General features: G+C 53.7%; 1 protein-coding gene across 3 annotated transcripts; it reads right to left on the bottom strand.

Moving 5' to 3' along the window:
* Positions 1–933: 933 nt before the first annotated feature.
* Positions 934–22391, bottom strand: SCARB1 (scavenger receptor class B member 1). Of its 3 annotated transcripts, none has more exons than XM_036393323.2 (13): positions 22169–22388; positions 18318–18475; positions 16005–16146; positions 15366–15569; positions 15120–15215; positions 14489–14601; positions 12496–12662; positions 11779–11897; positions 10665–10738; positions 9796–9847; positions 9212–9358; positions 2594–2776; positions 934–2500 (listed from the first exon to the last, which is right to left on the bottom strand). In XM_036393323.2, the coding sequence occupies exons 1-12, from the start codon at positions 22286–22288 to the stop codon at positions 2654–2656; spliced, it is 1515 nt and encodes a 504-aa protein (XP_036249216.1). In that variant the 5' UTR covers positions 22289–22388; the 3' UTR covers positions 934–2500; positions 2594–2653. The 3 variants fall into 3 exon arrangements, with proteins under 3 accessions (XP_036249216.1, XP_054372743.1, XP_036249217.1); XM_054516768.1 differs by having other exon boundaries at positions 934–2455; XM_036393324.2 differs by lacking the exons at positions 934–2500; positions 2594–2776 and adding an exon at positions 5802–6062 and having other exon boundaries at positions 22169–22391.
* Between the last annotated feature and the right edge of the window lie 799 nt (positions 22392–23190).

Here is a 23190-nt window from a genome sequence, read left to right as displayed (position 1 = left end):
GACTCAGAGCCAGGGACAGACTCGGCGTGTGAGAAGCATTTTAAAACGAGCTGGAGAATTCACAAGCAGCCAACAAAGTGACTGAAGTACAGGGGGAAAACAACTTGAGTGCTGTGTGCCCATGGACAGACACACGGCGGGGTTTGGGGCAGGGGATCAGTGCTGAGGATCTCTGACCGTGCCCGGGGCCCTCTGTCCCCCAGGATCAGACCCCGTGTCCCTCTGTCCCCCAGGATCAGACCCTGTGTCCATGTCTCTCTGTCCCCCAGGATCAGACCCTCTGTCCCCCCTGTTCCCGGGTCCTTCTGTCCCCCAGGATCAGAACTCCTGTCCCCCCCATTCCCGGGTCCCGCTGTCCCCCGTGATCAGACCCTCTGTCCTCCTCTGTCCCCCAGGGTCAGACTCTGTCCCCCGCTCTGTCCCCCCATCCCCCGTCCCCCTCTCCCCGCAGTGTCCGTGGCCCCACAGCGCCCTCCGGCGGCTCCCGGCGGTGCTGCAGCGCTCCCGAGCCGCGGCCGCAGCGCGCTCAGAGTGAGGAGCTCCGGTCCCGCTCCGGTCCGTCCTGTCCCGTAATCTTCTGCAAAACCCCCAAAACACCCGCCAGGGCTGCTGCTCAGAGCGCTGTCCCCGTGCTTTATTCGTGTCTCGCTGCAATTCGCACCGTAATGCCGTCACAGCCTCTCACAGGAGCCCACGCGTGGTTATTGCTGCTGCACCCTCTGATGTTCCCACTCCCGGCTCCTTTCCCCATGGATACACCCGGATTCAAGGCCAGAGCGAGCTCACAGCTGCAGTTTAAGGATCACTCTCAGTGGGAATTCGTGCCACGGAGATAACCCAGCAGCAGTGGCCATGGGTTCCTCCCCACCAAAGTGTGGCCCAAGACCACCCAGCCCCAGGTGAGATCCAGCCCCAGGTCACCCAACACACCAGTTCAGAAATCTGCAATACTTTAATCAAACCCCACTTAAGGACATTGTTACTTCCATGATTGCACATATTCCTGCTTCTCAAAAGCACAAATATCTTCATTAACACACCAGGACAGGGCCAAGCCTCCCCCTCCCCATGGCCAGCCAGGGTGACCAGTGCCCCCCAGTGCCTCCCAGTGCCTCCCAGTGCCCACGACCAGAGGAGCTGATCCAGATGGCTGAGCAGGCAGCAGGGACAGCTGCCAGGAGCTGAGTGACAGCTCAGATGTACCCCCAGCTCCTGCCAAGGCTCATCTCACACAGGCACCCAGAGCCAGGAGAGATGAAGCAGCAGGGCTGAGAGCTGGGATGGCTGTGGAGCACAAGGTCATGGCACAGAACTGGGGCTCTCAAAGGCACCACTGCTCCCCAACACGTGCAGAGGCTGCAGCAACCCCAGGCAGGCTCCAGGTACTGTGGGAAGAGACATCACTGGAGTGACAGCCCCCAGAAATTATTTGCAGCACAGTCCAGTGACATCAAGTGGCAATAAAACTGTGAGTGGCTCCAGGACAGCGTGCCCCATTTGGTGAGATGAACAGTGGCTTTTAAAAAGATCACTAAATCCCATCAGTGCCACCTATACAAACTTCATTTATTTTAAAGGCTGCCATTAAAGTGCCTTTTATCCCTAGCAGTAGGCAGTTTTAAATTGCAAATAACTTCTCAGATCAGTCAGCAACGATCTTCATTCCTTCATTCTACTGATCTTCATTCCTTCATTCCACCGGAGAGAAGGGCAGTGGCTCACGCTGGCCCTTGAGGACAAAAAGGTTCTTGAACACTGTGTTGAGGTTTCTGGATGAGCAGGAATGCTGAGCAGCAGGACCATCCCCGCCTTTGCTGTGCTGTGCTGTGCAGGATCTCTGCTGAGCTGTCCAGGACTTCACCTTCCAGAGGGCTCTGGGGATCTGATGTGGTGTCACCTGCAGCATGGCTGTGTCACAGAGGGAGCTGTCCCAGTGGGAGCTGTCCCAGTGGGATCCATGTCCCAGTGGGATCCATGTCCCAGTGGGATCCGTGTCCCAGTGGGATCCGTGTCCCAGTGGGAGCTGTCCCAGTGGGATCCGTGTCCCAGTGGGGAGCTGTCCCCATGGGATCCATGTCCCAGTGGGATCCATGTTCCAGTGGGAGCTGTCCCAGTGGGACGTGTGTCCCAGTGGGATCCATGTCCCAGTGGGATCCATGTCCCAGTGGGATCCGTGTCCCAGTGGGCGCTGTCTCCATGGGATCCATGTCCCAGTGGGAGCTGTCCCAGTGGGACGTGTGTCCCAGTGGGGTCCATGTCCCCATGGGAAGGTGTCCCACCAGGAGCTGTCCCAGCAGGAGCTATCTCAGGCTGGCTCAGGCCTGGGCTCTGTGCTGGCCAGGGCTGTCCCAGCAGGAGGGTGTCCCAGGCTGGTTCAGCTCCATGCTGCCCAGGGCTGTCCTGGTTCATGCCTGGGCTCCGTGCTGCCCGGGGCTGTTGCTGTCCCAGCAGGAAGGTGTCCCGTGGGAGCTGTCCCAGCAGGAGCTGTCCCAGCAGGAGGGTGTCCCAGCAGGAGCTGTCCCAGCAGGAAGGTGTCCCAGCAGGAGCTGTCCCAGCAGGAAGGTGTCCCAGTGGGAGCTGTCCCAGCAGGAAGGTGTCCCGTGGGAGCTGTCCCCATAGGAGCTGTCCCAGCAGGAGGGTGTCCCAGGCTGGTTCACGCCTGGGCTCCGTGCTGCCCGGGGCTGTCGCTGTCCTGCAGCAGCGGGGTGGTCTCAGAGGAGGGGGTGGCTCTGCTCGGCCTGACGGGGGCTCGGGGGCTCTTCTGGGCAGCTCCTCTCTGCAGGGGAGGGACAGAGGTCACAGCCTGGCCGCACACAGCAGTGCCACACATCCCCACCCAGGCCATGCACACCCCAAGCCTCTTGCAGCGGCCACGGACCCGTTTCTTCCACTTAACGTTTCTGTGCCTCCTTTCTGTCCCTCTCACCTCAGCAAAACCAGATTATTTCCATTCCTGCCCACCTGTACCACCACCCGAGCACCCAGCCTGAAGAGCTGTGTGCAGGAGCTGTGGGACAGTCATCCAAGATGGAAGGGACAGGGACATTCTGCTGAGGGACACAAGAGCCTGGAGAGCCCAGGCAGGAGCTGCAGCACACACAGGCAGTGCTCCTTCCTGGGATAATGCAGGTGCAGCCTCTAGGAAGTGGGAAGGTGGTGCCTTCCGGCACCAGGATGGCTCCTCCTCACCCAAACACACCTACAGAACAGGTTCACCACCCTCAGAGCTGAGCAGGAGCCAGATACACCCTCCAACAGACCACGTGGGCCCTGACCCTAAATCCCGTGGGCCCTGACCCTAATTAATGCAAGAACCTCAGGAGGAAGCAGCAGGTGACAGGACTGGGTCACTTCCTGCTGCTGGGGACAGGGACACCAACCTGGCCCTCACCCAGAGCCTTTTGCTGGCTGGGGACATGGATTGGGTGTTGTGGAGGGACTGTGATGCTTCTCTAACCCTCTGACCATTGCCCATTGCTGCTCCACCAGTGATACCACCAGCAACACCTGGAGACTCTTTGGGCATGGTGGCACTTGGCTGAAGTTTGGATTTGAGGATCTTGGAGGAATTTTCAACCTTAATGAGTCTAAAAGTGTCTACAGACCTCTGGGTGAGGGGGATGCAGTCAGGGCAAAAAGGATGGTTAATGTTCAAGAGTCACCTCCTCCAAGCTGAAGAACACTCCACCCTAACAAGCATCCTGAGCCAGCAGGGCAACATGGATGAACCAGGAGCTCCAAAGACAAATGCAGAAAGGAGACACGTGGAAGGTGGGAGCAGGGACAGGTAACCTGGCAGGAACACAGGGAAACTCTCCCAGCATGCAGGGATGAAGAGAGGAAAGCCAAAACTCAACTGGAACTGAATCCAGCCAAGGATGTCAGACAAGAAAGGCTTCTCTGAGTACCCAGGTGACCAAGGAAAGAGGAGGGAACCATGAGGGCCTGAATGAGGCAGGGGACCCCAGAAACCAGGGGAAAGTCCAGAACAAGGAATTTGCACCCTTGGTGGAAGAGGATGAGGTCAGAGAACATGAAGGAACCTAGACATGCACAAATCCATGGAGCAAGATGGGATGAGGGGGCTCATGTCACAGCAGGGCCATTCCCTGCTGTCTTTGACCAGTCCTGGCTCAAAGACTGAAGGAAAGCAGATCTTGAAAAGGATCAAGAAGGATCTCAGGAGCCACAGACCAGCCAGCCTCCCTTCATGCTCCAGAAAGTGATGCAGCAGGTAATTCTAGGAACCACTCCCAGCACATGAAGGACAATTAAATCATCAAGTGCAGTCCCTGGGCTTCAGCAAGGGGCAGCTGTGCTTGATCACCTGTGATGGAATGAGTGGCTTGGCAGACCAGGGGAGAACAGTGGGTGTTGTCTACCTGCACTCCAGGCTTTGGGCACCATCTCCCTTAAAAACCTTCCATGGAAGCTGATGGGGTTGGGATTGTTTGAGCAGGCAGTGAGGTGGACTGAGAACTGGACACATCACCCATCAAAACGTTCCATGGAAGCTGATGGGGTTGGGATTGTTTGAGCAGGCAGTGAGGTGGACTGAGAACTGAACAGCCAGGCCCAGAGAGCTGAGTTGGAGGCCAGCAACCATCAGTGTACACCAGGGGTCAATCTGGGTCCAGGCCTGTTTAAAATCTTTATTAATGATCTGCAAAACCTGGGGGAGTGGCTGGTACACCAGAGGGCCCTCAGCAGGCTGAGAAAGGGCCTGGAAGGAGCCTCATGAAGTCCAACAAGAGGATGTACAAGGATTTCACTCAGGATGAAGAGCCCCACCCAGCAGTGCACCCTAAAGGTCACCAGCTCTGCAGCAGCCTGGCAGAAAAGGACCTGAGGGTCTTGGGGACAGTGAGCTGAGGGTGAGCTGGGTGGCAAAGGCAGGCAGCTGAGTCCTGGGCTGCACTGGGAGTGTTGCCAGCAGCTCCTGCAGTGATCCTGGCCCTCTGCTCATCGCTGGAGGGGCCACACATGGAGCACTGTGTGCAGCTCTGGGCTTCCCAGCACAAGAGAGAGATGGAGCTACTGGGAAGAGTCCAGCAAAGGAGCACGGGAGTGATTTTGGGACTGGAGACTCTCATGTGAGCAGGGGCTGAGAGAACTGGGCCTGTCCAGCCTCCAGAAGAGAAGGCTCAGGGGGATCTCAGCACTGGAAACAAGGTTCTGAAGGCAGGCTGTAAGTACAGAGCCAGGCTCTTCTTGGTGGTGTCCAGGGACAGGACAAGAGCAAAGGGACACCTAAAGGGGATTCCATCTGCACATTAAGAAATACTTTTTTTTTTTTTTCTTTTTTCTTTTCTTTTTTTCCTGTGAAAACTGTACAAACAGGAAGAGGTTGCCCTGGGGAATCTCCACTCCTGAAGACTTTAAGAGACATCTGGAGATGGTGCTGAGCTAGGTGACTCTGCCTGAGCAGAGGGATTGGGGATGACCTCCAGAGGCCCCTTCAACCTCAACGACTCAGTGACTTTGTGTTCCTGTAATACAAACCCAGATATTTTATGCATCAGAAATTCCCTCCTCTGGGGAGGGAAGGGGTGACACCCACCAGTGGACTGACCTCTGTTACCCCATTCAAATAAACTTACCTCTGGGGCTCAAAGATGGGGGGAAAACAGGCAAGAAAAGTATTTCCTCACACCAATCCTACTTTTCCCCTGATCCCTGCTGACATTATTAGGGCTGCAGATCAGGTACACCAGGAGAAACAATAAGAGCATGTGCTTGCAACCTGGTTAAATGCCAGTATTAAGACATCTAAATTGCCCCAAATAAAGCCATGAGACAACATTGCTCCATCAGAGCTCGCCAAGAGGGCATGGCTGGGAGATGTGAACAGCAAAAGGTTTCATTTGATTGGTTTTGAGTGAAGTTTAATCAAATCAGGAGGAGAGAAAAGTGTGTTACCTTGACTGAGTACCCACCTACAGTCTGGCTTCCTGCAACACCGTCCCCTTAACTGGAGGCAGCTTTGTGGCAGAGGTGGCCTGGTTTGCCTTATTACTGTCTGAGCTCTTTTTATTGCTACTCCAAAATAAAGAGCTTTTTTCCTAGAAGACAATCAGTCTGGTTTATGGTGCACTCAGACATGGGTTTCATGAGGGTTCCAATTTTCAGAGGAGATTTGAGAAATCACTGATTCAACTAGAATCTAGTTATTAATGAAGATTTCAAAATTTAGATTAAGCTAAGTCCTATTTAAGATTTTGTTCAGTGTCAAGCCAGTTTTAAAATGGTCTGTTTGCCTTTTGAAAGGGTCAGCACACATTATGCCTCAGTGGCAGGGGGCTACAACACCTGGGGGTATTTTACACCCAGATCATGCATTTTTAGAGCTGTGAGTCCAACAGATGCATTTCAAACTGGCTCCACTATAAACTAGACTAAGATTTAAGTGTTTCACAGCACCTCATCTGCACTGGCCTCAGAGCACACTGCTCCCTCCAGAAGCCAGAGGGAGAGAGGACAGCCAGGGAGGAGCTGGGTTCAGGGAGCCCTTCACGCTGGCAGACACGTGAAGGTGGGGACAATGTCCCTGCTCAGTGTCCCCTCTGACATCGCCTGTGGCTTCGGGAGGCAGAACTGTGCACGATTAAGCAATCAGAGCTAGATCAGCAACACTTCAATCAAATGAGGAACACACCTTGGCTGCAAATCGCTGGCTTCCAGTTTACAACCCCTTATCTACTCTTTAGGTGGAGACGTTCATGTGTTGTGCAGCTTTCTAAGAGATTTGGGAAGTCATTGAGGCTTTTTAGTCACTTTCCAGGTAGCCAGGCACTTCCTGCTGTTGATTTTAGTTCTAACACTGCATGACTCTTTTGGCTGAGCACAGAAATACAGCTGGCTTATGCCTGGGTTTGGGATATTTCACAAGCAGATATTCAGCTGGCTTCAGCAAGTAAAAATCCAGCTTTTCTCCCTGACCCTTTCTAGCACGGCTAAACCTCTTTGATAGCAGGAATTAAGACTTGCACAAAGCAGGGTGAGGAAATGCCAGCTCAGGGCTGCACAAGGTGTTAGAAAGAGCTGCCCAGCCCTTGTTCAGAGCCCCTGGGCTCATCAGCAGAGTGCAGTCTGTCTGCCAGCCAGCAACCACTGACATGTGCTGAAGGGGAGCAGCTCACCCCAGACCATCTTGGCAGCACAGAGAGGGCCTGGTGCTGAGCTCTGGGCTCCTCCTGGGCCCTAGCATCACTCCCACCTGCAGGGAAGTGTGTGGAGGAACAAGGGGATTTGGGATCATGTGTTTAAGTCACTTAAGTAATTGCAGACTTGATTAAAATCCAATTAGGTGGTACTCCGAGAACCCTGGCACTGTGTAAGGTGGGTTTGCATCAGTGTTCCAGGGAGGGCAAGAAGCAGCTGGGTAGAGGCAGCCCCTCACACAGGCTGCTCTCATCCTGCTCTCATCCTGCTCTCAGCCCCTCACACAGGCTGCCCTCATCCTGCTCTCAGCCCCTCACACAGGCTGCCCTCATCCTGCTCTCAGCCCCTCACACAGGCTGCCCTCATCCTGCTCTCAGCCCCTCACACAGGCTGCCCTCATCCTGCTCTCAGCCCCTCACACAGGCTGTGCCCCTCATCCTGCTCTCAGCCCCTCATCCTGCTCTCATCCCCTCACACAGGCTGCCCTCATCCTGCCCTCATCCTGCCCTCAGCCCCTCACACAGGCTGCCCTCATCCTGCCCTCATCCTGCTCTCAGCCCCTCACACAGGCTGCCCTCATCCTGCTCTCATCCTGCTCTCATCCCCTCACACAGGCTGCCCTCATCCTGCCCTCAGCCCCTCACACAGGCTGCCCTCATCCTGCTCTCAGCCCCTCACACAGGCTGCCCTCATCCTGCTCTCATCCTGCCCTCAGCCCCTCACACAGGCTGCTCTCATCCTGCTCTCATCCCAAGAGCTGCCTTTTATCCCCACAACAGCCTCTCCACCTCTGCAGCTTTAGAGCCAGCCTAAGCCACCTGCAGTGCAGAGCTAAATCAGCTCCCTTTGATACAGGGTTAGGGTAGAAGTTAGACCCCTCCTGGCAGAACTAAAGCTGGCAGAGAGCTCAGTGTCACCAGATCACCGTGGAGCCAGAGGCACAGACCTGCACTGAGTGTTTTGGCTGTTCCATATTCAGTCCTGACAGCTCAGCTCAGCCTCACCCCACTGCCTGCCCCACAGCCCAGCTCCCAGCAGGCTTCCAAGAGCTTCACTTCTCAGCAAGCCCAGACCCACAAAGGCTCTGAGGGTTTCACTTCCAGAGCTCTGTCACAAACATCTTTTATGGAAAATCCTTTCCTTAGGATTCTTCCTCCTGAAAAGCTGAGAGGCCTCAGGAACAAAATGCAAACAATGGTTATCTGCTGCTGTGGAATGCAACAGGTGCATCTGGGATTGGGCTCACGTGGTTGTTTCTAATTAATGGCCAATCACAGCCCAGCTGGCTCAGACTTTCTGTCCGAGCCACAAGCCTTTATTATCATTCTTTCTTTTCTATTCTTAGCCAGCTTTCTGATGAAATCCTTTCTTCTATTCTTTTAGTATAGTTTTAATATAATAGATATCATAAAATAATAAATCAGCCTTCTGAAACATGGAGTCAGCTCCTGGTCTCTTCCCTCATCCTGGGATCCCTGTGAACATGGTCACAGAGCTCTTTGGAGCAGCTTGCACAGCAAGGGTGTTCCAAGGAAACACAGAATCTGTGCTGGGCTGAGGAGCAGCCACAGGGGCTGTGTCCCCTCTGCAAGAACACAGCAACTGCATTTCATTAACAGGCTGTGTTCAGACAGCTCCATCCTCTGGAGAAGGCTCTGCTCTGACTGGAAAAACGCTGGGAGCCTGCAGGGATGCAGATCTGTGCAACAGCACAGACCTGCTGCTGCCTTCTAGGGAGGCTGGCTTGATAAACTAGAATTGCTCCTCCATTAGCTGGGTGAGCTGAGAAATACCTCCTCCTCCTCCTCCAGGCAGCCACTTCCATCACTGCTGTGCACCAAAAACACCAGAAGTGCTTCATGTTACCTATTTGCAGCCCAGTTTCTAGATGGCTCTGCTGCTATCTGCTGGCACCTGGCACCAGCAGGAGATTGTTGGTGGCATCAGCCAGTGTTTCCTCAGACAGGTTAGATTGGCAGCCCAAACTACAGCCTCTGATTGAGTGTGATTTGACTGACAGCACTTCCCACAGGCACCTGCAGGGTCTTACCTTCCTCCTTGCCATCAGGAGAGCTGCTGAGACAATGAGAGGGACACTGAGGCCAAGGAGGATGTACTGCAGGTACTCCAGCACCAAGGGCAGCAGCACCAGGTTGGTGTAAAACTGCTTCAGCACTGAGCCTTCAAAGGATCCACTCTGCCCAAAAAAGCAACCTGTCAGTGGCATCTCCCTCCATCCAGGCTGAGACCAGCTGAATGATTCCTCTCCCACCACCTCCCAGCATAAATTAGGGAATTTATGCAAGGTTCAGCCAAGCTAAAAGCTTTTACTGAATAGCAGGAGTCAGCTAGAGGCTGCACTCCCAGGCCCACAGGAGGACAGGGATGCTGGCAGCTCTGTCCAGGGCCCCACTTAACCCCACATCTAGGGCAGAGCCAGAGATTTACCAAGTATAGAGCAGGGTTTGTTCAGCTCAGAGGGATTAATGGCACAGCCAAGTATTGAAAAGCCTTCTGCTGGTGCTTAATTAGTCTGGCTGGCTTAAAGCTTTATGCAAAGTGGAGTTTCCCCAGCACTGGGTGATGGGGAAGCAGGAGAGGCCCTGCAGAACCAGGCTGAGGAAGGCAGCTCACCTCTGCAAACCACAGCAGCGGCAGGACCACGGGCTTAATCTGCCCTGTTTGACTGGGGTGGGGAAGAAAATGAAAAAAGAAACACAAGCTTAGGTTTATGGTTGATCAGGTGACAATTAGCAGCACAATTCTTCCTGAGGGGACACGTGTGACTGACAGTGGCCAGGAAACCATGAGGGGGTGGCAATCCCTGCTGCTCCAGTGAGCTGCTCCCACCTTGGGGACCAGGTGCTTTCCATGCAGGAGCAGAGCTTGTGCTTCCATGGGGGTTTAACTGCCTGGGAAGTGCCATCCCAAAGCTGCGCTCCAGGGAGATGGAACTCAGGGAAGCAGAATGCTCAAGTTCTAAAGCTCCTGTCTCAGTCACTTGGGGGGCACCATGGGGGCTCTCTGCAGGGCTTTGCCCCTCAGCCCAAGCAGCAAGAGCATACTCCCACCCTTGCTGGCATTTAACATCTGGCACCACATAGTCTGGTCCTGTTTGCTTTCACTGGAAGTGCCTTGTGGACACAGGTTTCACTCTCTACCCCACAGACAGAGTGGGTTTGCCTCTCCTGAGAGGCAGCACAGTGGAGGAGAACAGCTCCTGCCCCTGCAGGAGGAACAGTCCCTCCCTCAGCTGTCTGGTGAGGAGGGACAGGGACACTGCCCCAGCTGAGCAAACAGGCAGCCACTCTCTGCACTGCTAAGGGATGGAATTTGTGGTCACTGCAATGGCTGATGTTTCAACAGGAGCCAGCTGGCTCCAGCAATGGGACAACTGCCCATGGTAAAGCTTTGCAGAGAGTAAACTCTGCAGCAAGCTCAGCACCAGCAGAACTCCCTGCTCAGGGAAGGCAGATGGGCATTTCTGGGAGGTGAGCACTTACAGGATACCAGACACGTGCTTTATGTACAGGTTCAGCTGCAGCTTGATGGAGCAGTTCATGGGGATGCCTGTCATCTGCAGAGGAAGGGAACAGTTCATCAGTGACTTCTTGGGACCAACAGACCCTGTCCAACATTCCAAGCCCATGAAAAACATCACACTTCAAAGCTGGTCATGTTGACACCCATTAAGACATTGGTTTCTCATGACTCTGCAGTTTTGCAACACATTTTTACAAGCAGAGAATTTTGTTGGACTGTCCCTGTTTGTAGTCAGCAGCCTGCAGCTAGATAAAAACACAGTTAACTGTACTGTTATCAGGAGATGTTTGATACTGTAATAAACTTAATTAGATTTTCATAACTGCGATAAGAAAAGCAGTCAGAACCCAATGTTGAGATAACACACACCGTTTACCTCACCTCAAGAGGGAAATATTTTTTTTTTTTGCTTGAGCAAGTATCACTGAACATTTAGAAAAACTGACCTCACACAACACAGGCTGTGGGTGGAAAATCTCAAAGTCCCTTTGCCATCAGCAGCTGGGACAGGGATACCTCAGGACAGCCCAAATCACCTCTCTGGAGTGGTGACTTCACCCTCACACTGGGGTACGGGAGGGGTGTAACAGCAGCAGCCCAGTGCAAAAGCAGTTCCAGATGGGCAGGCTGAGAGAGGGGAAGAAGCCAGCCCAAAAATGGAGGTGCCAGCCCAGAAATGGAGGTGCCAGCTTGAGGCACAGCGTGGTCCTCAGGCTCTGCCAGCCATTTCTCATGGCAATGTGCACTGGCAGAGTTGGGGCAGAGCTGGGCTGCTGCCAGATACACCTCCTGGTGTTATAGGCCTGAGTCAGTAGAAAGAGTTTCACTGTGCTTATCGAAACAATTATGTTTATAATTAGTTCTGCAATTTTCTAGAAGCCAGGCTAATTATTCAATTAGTTTATGGCTTTGACATTTTTATCTGCACATGCCCTTGCCAGTCTTTGCACTCTGGAACCTGCTGGGATCAGCGCCACGAGAGCAGAGTGGTGCCAGCACTCGGCTGATGGCAGGGTCCCCCCCGGGCTGGGCTGGCCCCTGGGGTCAGGGGGGACCCTGGGGGGGCTCACTCACGGGGTGCACATCCAGGAAAAGCCCGTGCTGCTCCTTGGTGGGGTGCAGGCCTTCCACCGCGTTCACCAGGGACGGGTCGGCGTTGTAGAAGTGAGGGTGGGAAATGAACATCGGTGCATCTGGGGGAGATTAAAGGCATCTTAAGCTGCTCCACACCCAACTAAAAGCTTTTTTTGAGGTCTTTAAGGCCTTGCAGTACTTGTTCTGGACAGGATTTTATAACTTCTCCTCCCAGCCAGTAACCTCCGCCCCCTCCCTCCCTGCCGGTTGTTCCACTGACCTGGGAGGGTTCAGGACCACCTACCCTGTCCCACCACCATGCCACGGCACCTCCTGTGCCCAGACACCAGTTAGGGACACCCAGTCTGGCCTGTCACACACACACTCAGTGTCCAAAGCTAACATTTAATCTGGGAGCTGTGTGGGCTGCCTCCTCCTTGCTCCCCCCAGCCGCCCAGGGGATGCAATGCTCCCGCTGTACCCCGTGGGTATTTGTATTCCCACAAATGCCAGGCTCTCACAGGGCTGGGCACTGAAGATCAGGCACAAGGGCTTTCCCTCACTGCTGAGAGACCTGTGGGAGTGCAGAGAGCCCACCAGTACTTCTCAGCATCCCAGGAGGCACTAGAGCTGTTTTTCCAGACAATCAAGCTTCTGTTGCATCTCAAATTTAATGTTGGGCCATTAAGGAGAGCCAGGATGGGGGAAAGGACTTACTGAGCCTGCAGGTGCTGACGTTCTGGATGCCAGACTGCAGGCAGGGGCAGAAGCCCTCGTTGGGTGGGTAGTCTGTGCCGTTGGCAAAGAGGGTTTTGGGTGCCACGAAGCGAAAGGTGGGCAGACCCTGGAACTGCCCAGCCTGCTCGTACACCAGCGTCATGGATCTGCAATGGTTCAGGGGAGAGGGATCAGCATTGGCCAACAGGCTCCCAGCACAGCTGTGGGTTCTTATCTTGCCTGGATAAGATGCAGTTGCAATGTAACTTAGACTTTGAGATCAAGATAAAGCCTCGGCAGTGCTTCGGGGAATGAGGATTTAAACCTTTTGCTTTCCATGTTTTAAGCACATCCAAAGGGTTGGTCAGGACTAGTCAGGGAGAGAAACCACAGGCTTTTAAGAAGCCTGTTTGTTCTATCCAGGTGAGATTTGTTTAAAGGCATGCAGTAATCCCCAGGGCTGCTCTCCAAGAGATAATACCCACTTTATGCAAGCCCTGGCTCTGAGGTGCTCCGTTACAGGGCAGGGACACTGGATAAATCTCTTTTGCAGGCCCACTCCAGCAGCAGACTTCCAAGGCAGTGGAAAATTTCCCTACATGACACAGCAAGATTTTTTTTCATCCTACTAGAGACTGTTGATTTTGTGCTGCAATATTGCTGGCCAGGTTTGGTGCAAGTTTCCAGGACAAAAATTTGCTCCCTTCACACTTGAGTGAGGCTTGCAGGGATCAGAGAATCACAGAATGGGTGACAGTGGGCTGCCAGGACAGCCTGGGCAGGCCAAGGGGATGCTCATTCCCACAGAGGAATGGTCCCTCCTCGTGCTGGGAGCAAGGATGGGGGGTTCAGGGCATGTTCAGCAGTTACAGATGGGCCTCTTGGCTCTGCTCACCTCCCAGTGAGGAGGCAGAGCTTGCTGCAGCCCAGCAGCAGGACAAAACCTTGGTGGCTGCCTCTCAGCATCAGCTGCACTTCATGTGCACAGAGCAGAGGCAGGAATGCTCTGAGCCCAGCTGATGGGTGTGACTGGCAACAGAGGCTGAGGCAGAGGTCTGGGGAGGAGACACAGCACTGTGTGAGAAGCTGAGCCACTTCCCCACAGTTCTGTGTGACAGGAAACTCCTGTGCCAACAAGAAACCAAGCTGGGTTTCCTCCCCTTCACTGGAAGCATGCCCTGTTCCAGAGGTCCCCAAACAGGAACAGGTATGTGTTTAAACTCCAGCTACAGGTAAACTTCCCTGTCGATTCCTGTCTCCAGGTCACTCTGGTGTTTGCTGATATCCCTCGTGCAGAGAAACCCTTGTGCTGTTCCCAGCTCAGCTGTTTGTTCACTGCTCATTGTTCTCTGTTCAACGTGAGCACTTGCTTGTTTTGCAGCACTATCTACAAAGCTGGAATTACACTGTCTTCCCAGGCCAGGGACAAGGGTTTTGTGCCTGCTTCCCTCCTTCCAGCCCCAGGCACAGGGACACAGGCTGGCTCTGAGGGGTACTTTAACCCCTGGGTGATTAGCTAAGGTCAGGGTGCCTTACACAAGCAAGAGGGAGAAAAAAAAAAAAAAGAAAAAGAAAAAAAAAAAAAAGAAGAAAGAGCCTGGAAATGGCAGCATGAATTTCCTCCCAGCCATAATTTCTCCAAGTGTCCAGTCAGCTGAAAGTTCTGCAGTTACAGTTCCATTTCCCTCTGACAACCCTTACTTCTCCTTCTAACTGCCCACATCTTATCCACATCAGATAACCACATCTGGTTCTTTTGTGCTGATTAAACTGGGCAAGCTGGACATGTCCAGTGATCTGGAAGGTATTTATGGACACCACAAGATGCTGACAATGAGACAACTACTCTGTTTGCAAAGCTCAGAGATAATGCAGACCCCAACTGCAGCTGACCTTTAGCTACAGGAACAATTCCTGAGCCCTCTGTGTGTGCAGGGCGGGTGCAGCCTGTCCTGCCACCTGCATGGGGACAGGCTGGCAGCTGTGGCCTCACCTGCAGGCATCAGGGCTGTAGAACTGCAGGGAGGTTGGGGACATGAAGGGTGGCCACATCTCCCCTGCTGTCCCGTTGATCATGTTGCACTGGCTGCTCCTCCAGTAGTTCACCTGTGGGACAGGTGGAGAGAGGAGAACTCAGAAGGATGAGCTGCATGGAATGTCCACCACCCCACGCTGCTTCCACAGCAGCACCAACATTCTTTCCTATCTTAAGCATGTATTCCACCCTCCATGATTCTGTCAGCCAAACAAGATCCCCCTGCCCTGATCCTACATTCAGCTGATTTTAGTTTGGAGCAGAATTCCACAAGGAAAGAGTAAAGCATCCTTTAAAACAAGAGCATTTAACACCTTCAACAGAGGCCACAGGAGCCTGAGACTCCAACCATTAGAGGCAACCAGCCCCAACAACACTGCAAGGGAGTGCAAGTGAAAAACCCATGAGGAGATGAATTTACTGCTTCCTGAAAAGCCCCTTGCCACATGGCTGCCTCCTGGCAACTTGCTGAAACAGAAATTGCAGCACTTGAAGTCCTGTAGAAACTTTTCTTTACACCAGAGCTTTCAGCTGACCCTGCTTTAATCAGGCACTCCCCATTATTCAAGCTTGGCTGCCAGACTCTCACCTTCTTGAGCCCATTCCATGAATCCACCATGTGAACCTGGCTGATGTCGTTCATGCCTGTGTTTACTGTGAACAGCCCCGAGTTGGAGTTGTTGAACTGCAGAGAGAAGGAAGGAATGATTGTTTAATCTCCTGCACACAACACGTGCCTGACTCTGGCTGCCCCATCAGCTTCTGCTCAGCTCAGTGTCTGAGCTACCCCAAGATCAATATTGCTGGGATTTTAGCATTCCCAACCAACACTTACATCCATGAATAATCCAAACTTCCCCTTGAAAGGGAGCAGGCCAGGAATAATCATATTTATTGCATCTATCAGGGGGTCTTCGTAGCCCCACATGATCTCGCCCACGGTGCGGTTCATGAACGCCTCCTGCTTCAGGCTAGCCAGGGCTCCACTCAGCAAAAGCTTCACAAAATCTGGCAGTTTTTCCACCATCACAGCTGCTCCCTGAGAAAGGAAACAAATGTCTGCGATGAGACATTTAGCAAAGATGAAGCATTTTTGGTGTTAACCCAAATCGTTCTGCTGCTCCCATCCATAGCCTCAGAGGAATGCTCTGGGCAGACTGAGGTTCTTCATTTGTTCCTCGCTGGGGAAGAAAGCAGTTGAGGGCTCACAGGCTTGATTTCCCCACAGGATGCTCAGATGAGGCCGCAGACTCAAGACCAGCTGCTCTGCACACTCTGGTTTTGGAACAGCAGCAGCCTAACAGAACAATTAACACCCACAAAGCAGAAAATTGCATTACATAAGCTTAACCACCTCATTGCTTGATCAGCCCCAAGCCCTACAAGAAAGTGTAGTTCAGTAATTCAATGCTGGCTATCACCACCCTCCCTGCAAGCTCGGAAGGTGGAACCCATCCAGGCAAGAAGCACTTACCATCAACATGATGTTTGGCACAACAATGTACTCATCCTCTGTGCCATTGGACAGGTCTGGCTGGAAAAAAAAGTGCCGGTACTCCAGGTAGGAAACAGTGTCGTTGTCATGGAACGTGATATTTGTTTTAACCCTGTACTCCCTGCAAAGAGATGGCAGATCATGACAACCACCCCCAGGCAGAGCCCCTCGAGCCAGAATGGGCTGCACAGGCCTGGGCTTGCTGCTGGGGGAGACCAAAGCCCAGTGAGGAGCCATGGGGCAGCTGGGGAGGCAGTGTGGGAACAGATATAAAGCAGATATAAACCCCCCACCCCAAGCAGGGTTAGGGTCTGGCAGGAGGAGAGGGCAGCTCAAGAGCCAGGCACCCCTGACAGGTTGGATTCTTGCAGACACAAAGTGCTCTTTCCCAACTCATTACCCAAGAAATTGAAGACAAAACTGTAAACCCCCTCTGTTGCTTCACCCAGAGCCACTGTGAAGCCCAGGCACACCAGAGAGGTGTCCAGGCATGCAGAGCCACAGAACCCACACACCAAAAGAAGCTGCACGCAGGAGAGGAGCGGCCAAGATGCCCCTTGTGCCACCAGGGGTTTGCTCCCAAGCAGATGGGATAGCTCCTGGCTTCAGGGCAGCCTCCACACAGCATCATGGCCCTGCTGCTCCTCAGGGCTTCAGGCCATCCACGTCCTGCACGCTGCCTGATGCCTTCCAGCTTTCCTCTTTTCCAGATTCTGTACTGTGTCAGTGTGCATTTCTGAACGCCATATAAAGTGTCAGCAGCTCTCCTCACAGCTCAGTCCCACAGAACAATCCTTTCCTCTCCTCAGGCACACAGAACAATCCTTTCCTCTCCTCAGGCACACAGAACAATCCTTTTCCAGCCCCAGAACCAAGGACACCACTGCAGCTTCAGCCCAAAAAGTGCAATCAACAGGGAATGGAGGGGAGCAACCTGGGAGGATGAGACTGCACAACCTGGAGCTGGAATCAGACAATTAAACCAATATGGAAATGGACCAAAACTCATAAAAGTGTGAAAACTCAAGACAATGCTGTCCAGCTTGGGTGTAGCCCTGGCTGAGCTCCTGCACTGCCCAAGGTGCATCCTTTGAAGGCCTTTTAATAAATCTCTGCTTTATTAATTTAACTCTGCCCAGCCTCTGTTCTAGGCAGCCTCTCAAGGCACCAGCCCAGTGCTGTGGACTTGAGAGCTCATGCCACAGGGGGGCTGCAGGGCTCTGTCCCCAGCATCACAGCCCTGCTACTGCTCCTGGAGGAGCTGGAGCTCAGCTCACCAGCAAAAACAAAGTCCTCCACTGTGGAGCCTCTGTTTTACAGCCCACATTAGGGAAGGGCACTAATCTTGCTCAGCAGGAACACAAGGACACTAATAAGCTTTGCCCCTTTGTTTATTCTTATTTACAGCAAGTGAAGCTTTTCCCAAGCCAGGAGAGCAATGCAATGGCAACATACAGAACCACAGGGGGAGGACCTGGCAAGGCCAGGGCAAACAAGGGCACATACATACTGCAGGTGTCCCCCCACACCGCTCAAACAGCTTTGGATTAACCAGTAAGCTTCCCACATGAGCTTGCTTAGGCTGCTGTTCAACCTCACCCGGTTGCTGTAGGTACTAATAAACTGAAGATCACTGCTCATGGCAGAGTTCACACACTCAACTCAACATCAATCACTTTCAGGTGCTGAGAAGCATCTGGGGCTTCAGGCAGCATCCTCAAACAGGCCCAGTCCTGCTGTGTGTGGGCCTGACCCAGTGGTAGTGCTCCATGCTGGCTCCCATGAGCAGAGCACTCAAGTTGGGCATGTTCAGGTATCATGTTAGATAAGGACTTAGGCTGGCCCATAAATTTGATATTGAGGCGACTCCAGCTCAAGAGCTGGGCTCTTAAATGCACAGTGAAGATAAAAGAAGAGCACTCTGAAGACAGGGTCACCCACCACTACACCAACACCCCTCATACCCATGTTTGGACTCTATCAGCCCAGGTCTGCTTGCTCAACAAGCCCCAGAAAAAGGCTGAGCTCCACAACTCAGTGGAGCACCTACCAACCTGCCTGTGTCTTTAGCATGATCAGAGCAACTAGAACACATCTGGGTCCCTTCAAAACCCCGAGCACATCTGGGTCCCTTCAAACCCCGAGCACATCTGGGTCCCTTCCAAACCCCGAGCCCCTGGGCTCTCAGTGAGCCTGCTGATGCCATGTCCTCCTGCCAGGGGAGCCAGGCAGCAGCCTGGCAGGCAGCACAGGTCAGGCTCATGCCAGGCTGGGGCACAGGTGGCACCTGACCTGTACACGTAGGGCCCACGCTGGCTCAGCACTGGCTTCTGTCCCCGCAGGACCTGCTTGGGGTTCAGCACCTCGAAGAAATGCACAGACAAGTAGAAAGGGACAGGGATGTCTTTCCACATCTGGAAGGACATGCTGCTGGGGTCGATCCTGACGTTCTGTAAGGCAAAAAAAAAAATAAAAGGACACAACATTTGGGCTCTGTGGCTGCAGGTGAACACATCCACCCCCAGCCCAGTGTGAGGCACAGCTGAAGGTGGCAGGTACAGATGCTCTCCAGAGGATCCAGGTGTTTTTGGCAGACAAACCCAGCTAGATATACAGTGAGAAATCCTGTGCGTGCAGAAGCATCAGGTTTATGCTTAGAAGCCAGGATGTCTGCTGGCTTATTTATTCAGGCTTAACTTTCCTAATCCTGCCCACAGGGTTTCCAAGTGTTTGATGTGCTGCAAGCTTGGCTCTGAATTATTCACTACTCTGCACGTTTTACTTGTCTGTCCCAAAGGCCTTTGCTCAGGGGTTTGGCAGCTTCACACAGCTAAAAGCAAGCAAGAATTGGCACAGCTATCCCCACAACTGCTTGGGTACCAGCAGGGAGAGCCCACCAGATTCCCAAAAAGAAGATGGAGAACTGGGATGGCAAGGCAGTACAGTCCAGGACACCCCTGCCTGCTCTCAGCTGCCAGCCTGCATTGACTCACAGCTGATCAGGAGGCAGGTCAAAGGCAAGGCACAGTCCTGTTCCCATATCACTGTCCTGAGTGCTGGGAAATGCCTGCAGGAGTTCAGAGATACCCTAAGCCCTCCCTCAGAGCTGGTCCAAGGGCACATCTGCCTCCACTCCCTCCCTGCCTCCAGGGTGCTGCAGGAGGGCAAGAGCCAGTTCCTTCTTGAACACCCACTTTGGATGTGTTCCATCACAATCTTTTCTCCTGGGAGCACAGATCCCTGCTTAGGTAACCCAGGCAGATTATGAAAGTGGGGCTGATCCATGAACAGGAGGAGGGATGTGGGCTTTGTGCTGGTGCAGCTCAGCAGCTCCACAGCCCCTGCTCTGGAGCAGCTCCACCTCACTGGGCACATATTTGCTGACACAGGGGGTTGAGGTGCCAGAGGTTTTCCCATACCACCTGTTCTCTCTTGAGGAATTTTATGGCAAGGCTGAGCTACCTGTGAGCAACAGGCCCCTGCAAGCCACTCATCCACCCCAATCCCTGGGAACACATCTCCAGAATGCTGTTTAACCCATCTAACCTAGCAAACCCTTCCCACCACCACTTGCCAGCCTCAAGGATTTCATGGCAAAGGAGCAGTAAATAGGGCGGATTTTTATCGAGTCTGCTTTACAATCCTGATTCCCAAGCATCAAATGGTTTACGATCAAGAGCATCTCCTTTCCTTTAGCTGCTTGCTCTGTCTTGCACTCCCTCGACCACTTGTTGCATATGTATTTACTTTTATAAGAAGCACCCAGTCCGATGGAGCTACATCCCAGCTCCCTGCTGCCTTTCCCAGCTCCCTCCCCACCTGGCTCACCAGCTCAAGGTACTCCTCAGGGGCTCCTAAGATCCCCACAACGGGGTAAAAGAGCTTTAAATTAAGCTATTTTTAGGTCAAAACAAACACGGTCATATGTCTGAAATAAAAGCACAGTATTTGTCAACTAGATGGCTTGCAAAGGGTCATTGAGTTGTTTGACCCCTCCTGACCAGGCTGATCTTTGTTCCTGAGGAACTGAAAGGAACTGGTTACTGCCCATCAGCTCCAGCCGGGGCCAGGAGAGCAGCAGCTCCAGCACAGCATCCAAATCCTGCTTCTCCAGGAGGCAGGGAGGCACCCTGCTCAGTAAAACGGAGCTGAGGTTTGCCCTGCAGACTGGGAGGAGCAGCTCAGCTGGGTGTCAGGTCAGACCTCACCTTCCACATCCTCTCAGCACCCTCCTACCTCGGCAAGGACCGTGCTGCTCCTGCTCCCAGGGCAGCATCCGAGCTCCCAAGGGGAGCAGAGGGATGAGCTGGTGCAGCCTCACCGTGTGCAGGTCTGTGCCATTCCAGATGCTCCCAGAAAAGCAAAATTCCCCAGGTTTTGCAGGGCCAACCCCACAGGCAGCCCAGTGCAGATGGGGTAGGCTCCAAGCTCCCTGCTTTCCCTGCAGACTTCACCCAAAGATATCCTGGTAACAACCACCATAAGTGCTTTTCCATCGGGATACACCATCCTGACAGAGCTCAGGAGGCCAGGATGGGCAAACCAGCCTTTACCTGCCCAACCCCAGCCCTTCTAGCTCCTCTTACCCACACTGAAGGCCAACCCAGGAGTTTCAGTAAGGACCTGAATGTTTCTCATCACCTGTCATCACTCAGTTATTAGGCTTAATGTGAAATAGAAAAAAAAAAGGAGCTCAGGGTAATTTTGTGTCATGTTGAAGATGGGGAGACCAAGGGCTTGAGATGAAGGGAGGAGAAACAAGGGTTGATCTTTTCTTCATCTTCTGTTCTCATTGCAAATTATCAGAACTTAGCTAATTAGGTTGAAAATATCAGGATTAGCTAAAAAGAGGGCAGAGAGGCTTTTGCACAAGAAGTGTCATTTCTGCCCTGCAGGGGCCATTCAGCCTTTTATCTGCAGGTACCAGTTCCTGATGTCCTGAAGCTGAACAAAGGCTTTCTGCTGTTTGATGCACAGGGCTGTGTGGCTCTGCCCTTGCAAGGGGTGAGTTTAAGTAGGTCATTTTCGGCAGAGCCTTTGCGCCACGCGTGGCGCCAGCCATTGGCTATGAGGTGTTTGTTCACCTCTTTCATCAGAAGCAGATTTTCAGGGGCTGACCTGGGTAGGTGGAAGCTTGGAGAAAGGCCAGGGCAGGGAGCGCATCCCTGCCTTGGACAGGGAGAAAAACGTTTGGCTAAATGTGGGGATGAGCTCTACATTACAGCAGGTGTCCCAGCAGCAGGGACAGGAGTGCTGGCTCATAAAACTGCAGAGTTACTGAACAGAGCAACAACCCCATCCACAGCCCCACATTTTGGGGACAAACCCTCTCCAGCCTCAGGACCTATCCTGTGGATAAAACAGGTCCTCAGAGAAGCAACTCTTCAGGCTTTCAGTCTGAAGGACTTATTTCTGAAGGAGAGAGGATAACTTGGAGGCTGCTCCGTGCACAGGGCTCCTCTGGAGAGCTCCTGTTTCCAGCTGGGAAAGCATCTCACGTGTAGCCCGGCAGCGTGCTCATCTACTTATGAAAGGAATAACTGGCGCTGCAGGTGGAGGCAGGAGGCAAGGGAGGAAGTGTCGGTGCTGAGGGTGATGCTCTGCCAAGCACGGCATCCCCAGCTAATCTCAGTGATGCAAAGAGCCCAGGGCTGGTTCACCTGCTCTCTCCGGGCACATCTACTGTCACCAAGGGTGGAACACCCCAAACCCGCATTTTGTCCAGAGGAAGAGCCCGAGGCTGCTCGGAGCTGCAGCAGCGACGCTGCCTCTTCCAGCGCTTGGCTCTCCAGACGGCATTGCACAAGGGAAAGGCGCACCAGCCCTAGCCCGCACCGGCTCCGGCCACCGGCCGCACCGCACCGAGCCCCGCACCGAGCCCCGCACCGAGCCCCGCACCGAGCCCCGCAGCGCACACGGCCTCCAGCGCATCCCCCTGGGCCCCTGCACCGACCCCGCTCCGCACCACATCCCGCACCGAGCCGAGCCTCGCACCGCTCCGAGCTCCGCACCGAGCCTCGCCCCGCACCGCACCGCACACGGCCTCCAGCGCACCCTCCAGCTCCACTGTCAGCGACCCCGCACCGCATCCCGCTCCGCGCCGCACCCCGCACCGAGCGGAGCCCCCGCCGCGCCCCGCTGACCTTGATGACCTGCTGCCGGATGATGTGCGGCCCCAGGAGCAGCAGGCAGCCCCCCAGGAGCGCGCAGGCCAGCCCGGCCAGCCCCAGCCCCACGGACAGCCTGCGGTGGGCCACGGCCATGGCGGGGCGGAGCTGGGAGCCGGGAGCGGAGCGGGCCCGGGAGCGGAGCGGGCCCCGCCGCTTTATGGAGGGCCCCGCGGCCCGGCCCGGCCCGGCCCGGCTGAGGGGGCGGGGCCGTGCCGGACGGGGCGGGGCTGGTGGCGGGATGCCACGCCCACAGCCACGCCCCACCCCCCCGCGACGGGAAAGGGAAAGCGAGCGTCAATGTAAACGCGTGTGTGAGCGCGGAAAAACGGACAAAGCGGTAAAATACTGAGAGGAAATATATAAATAAATGTATAGATAGATAAAATATCCCTCAGTCATGCAATTGTAGAATAGAATGGTTTGCGTTGGAGGGGACTTTAAAGATTATCTCGATCCACCTGCCATGGGCAGGGACATCTCCACTCCTGCCATGGCAGGGACATCTCCAGGCTGCTCCCAGCCCGCCCAACCTGGGCTTGGGCACTGCCAGGGATCCAGGGGCAGCCACAGCTGCTCTGGGAATATGTCCCTGTGCCTCACCATTGCCACAGTAAAGATTTTTTTCCTAGTATCTGATCTAAACCTATTTTTCCAGTTTGAAGCCATTCCTTCTTGTTCTGTCACTAGACAAAAAAAATACATAAATGTGTTTGTATTCATGTGTATATGTATATATATGTATGTCTTGCCTGAGGAGGAAACATCCATCACCCATTAACCTGCCTCTGTTTTAACATTTAACCCAACTCTGCTTTTCCAAAAAACTGAGTCTTTTGTCCATCTTGTGCATCTGAACATGGCCCTGAATAAAAGCTTCACTGAGACTCATCCCCAGATACATCTAGAAGGCAGCAGAAAATAAAGAGTCCAGTTTGTGACAGGCTGTTTTAAATCAATCATGTGCAACATCCCATTGTCCCAGCTGAGCTAACACA

This window comes from Molothrus ater, chromosome 18 (genome assembly GCF_012460135.2).
Source record: "Molothrus ater isolate BHLD 08-10-18 breed brown headed cowbird chromosome 18, BPBGC_Mater_1.1, whole genome shotgun sequence".
Classification (NCBI taxonomy): Eukaryota; Metazoa; Chordata; class Aves; order Passeriformes; family Icteridae; genus Molothrus; species Molothrus ater.
This window is presented reverse-complemented; position numbering and strand designations above follow the sequence as displayed.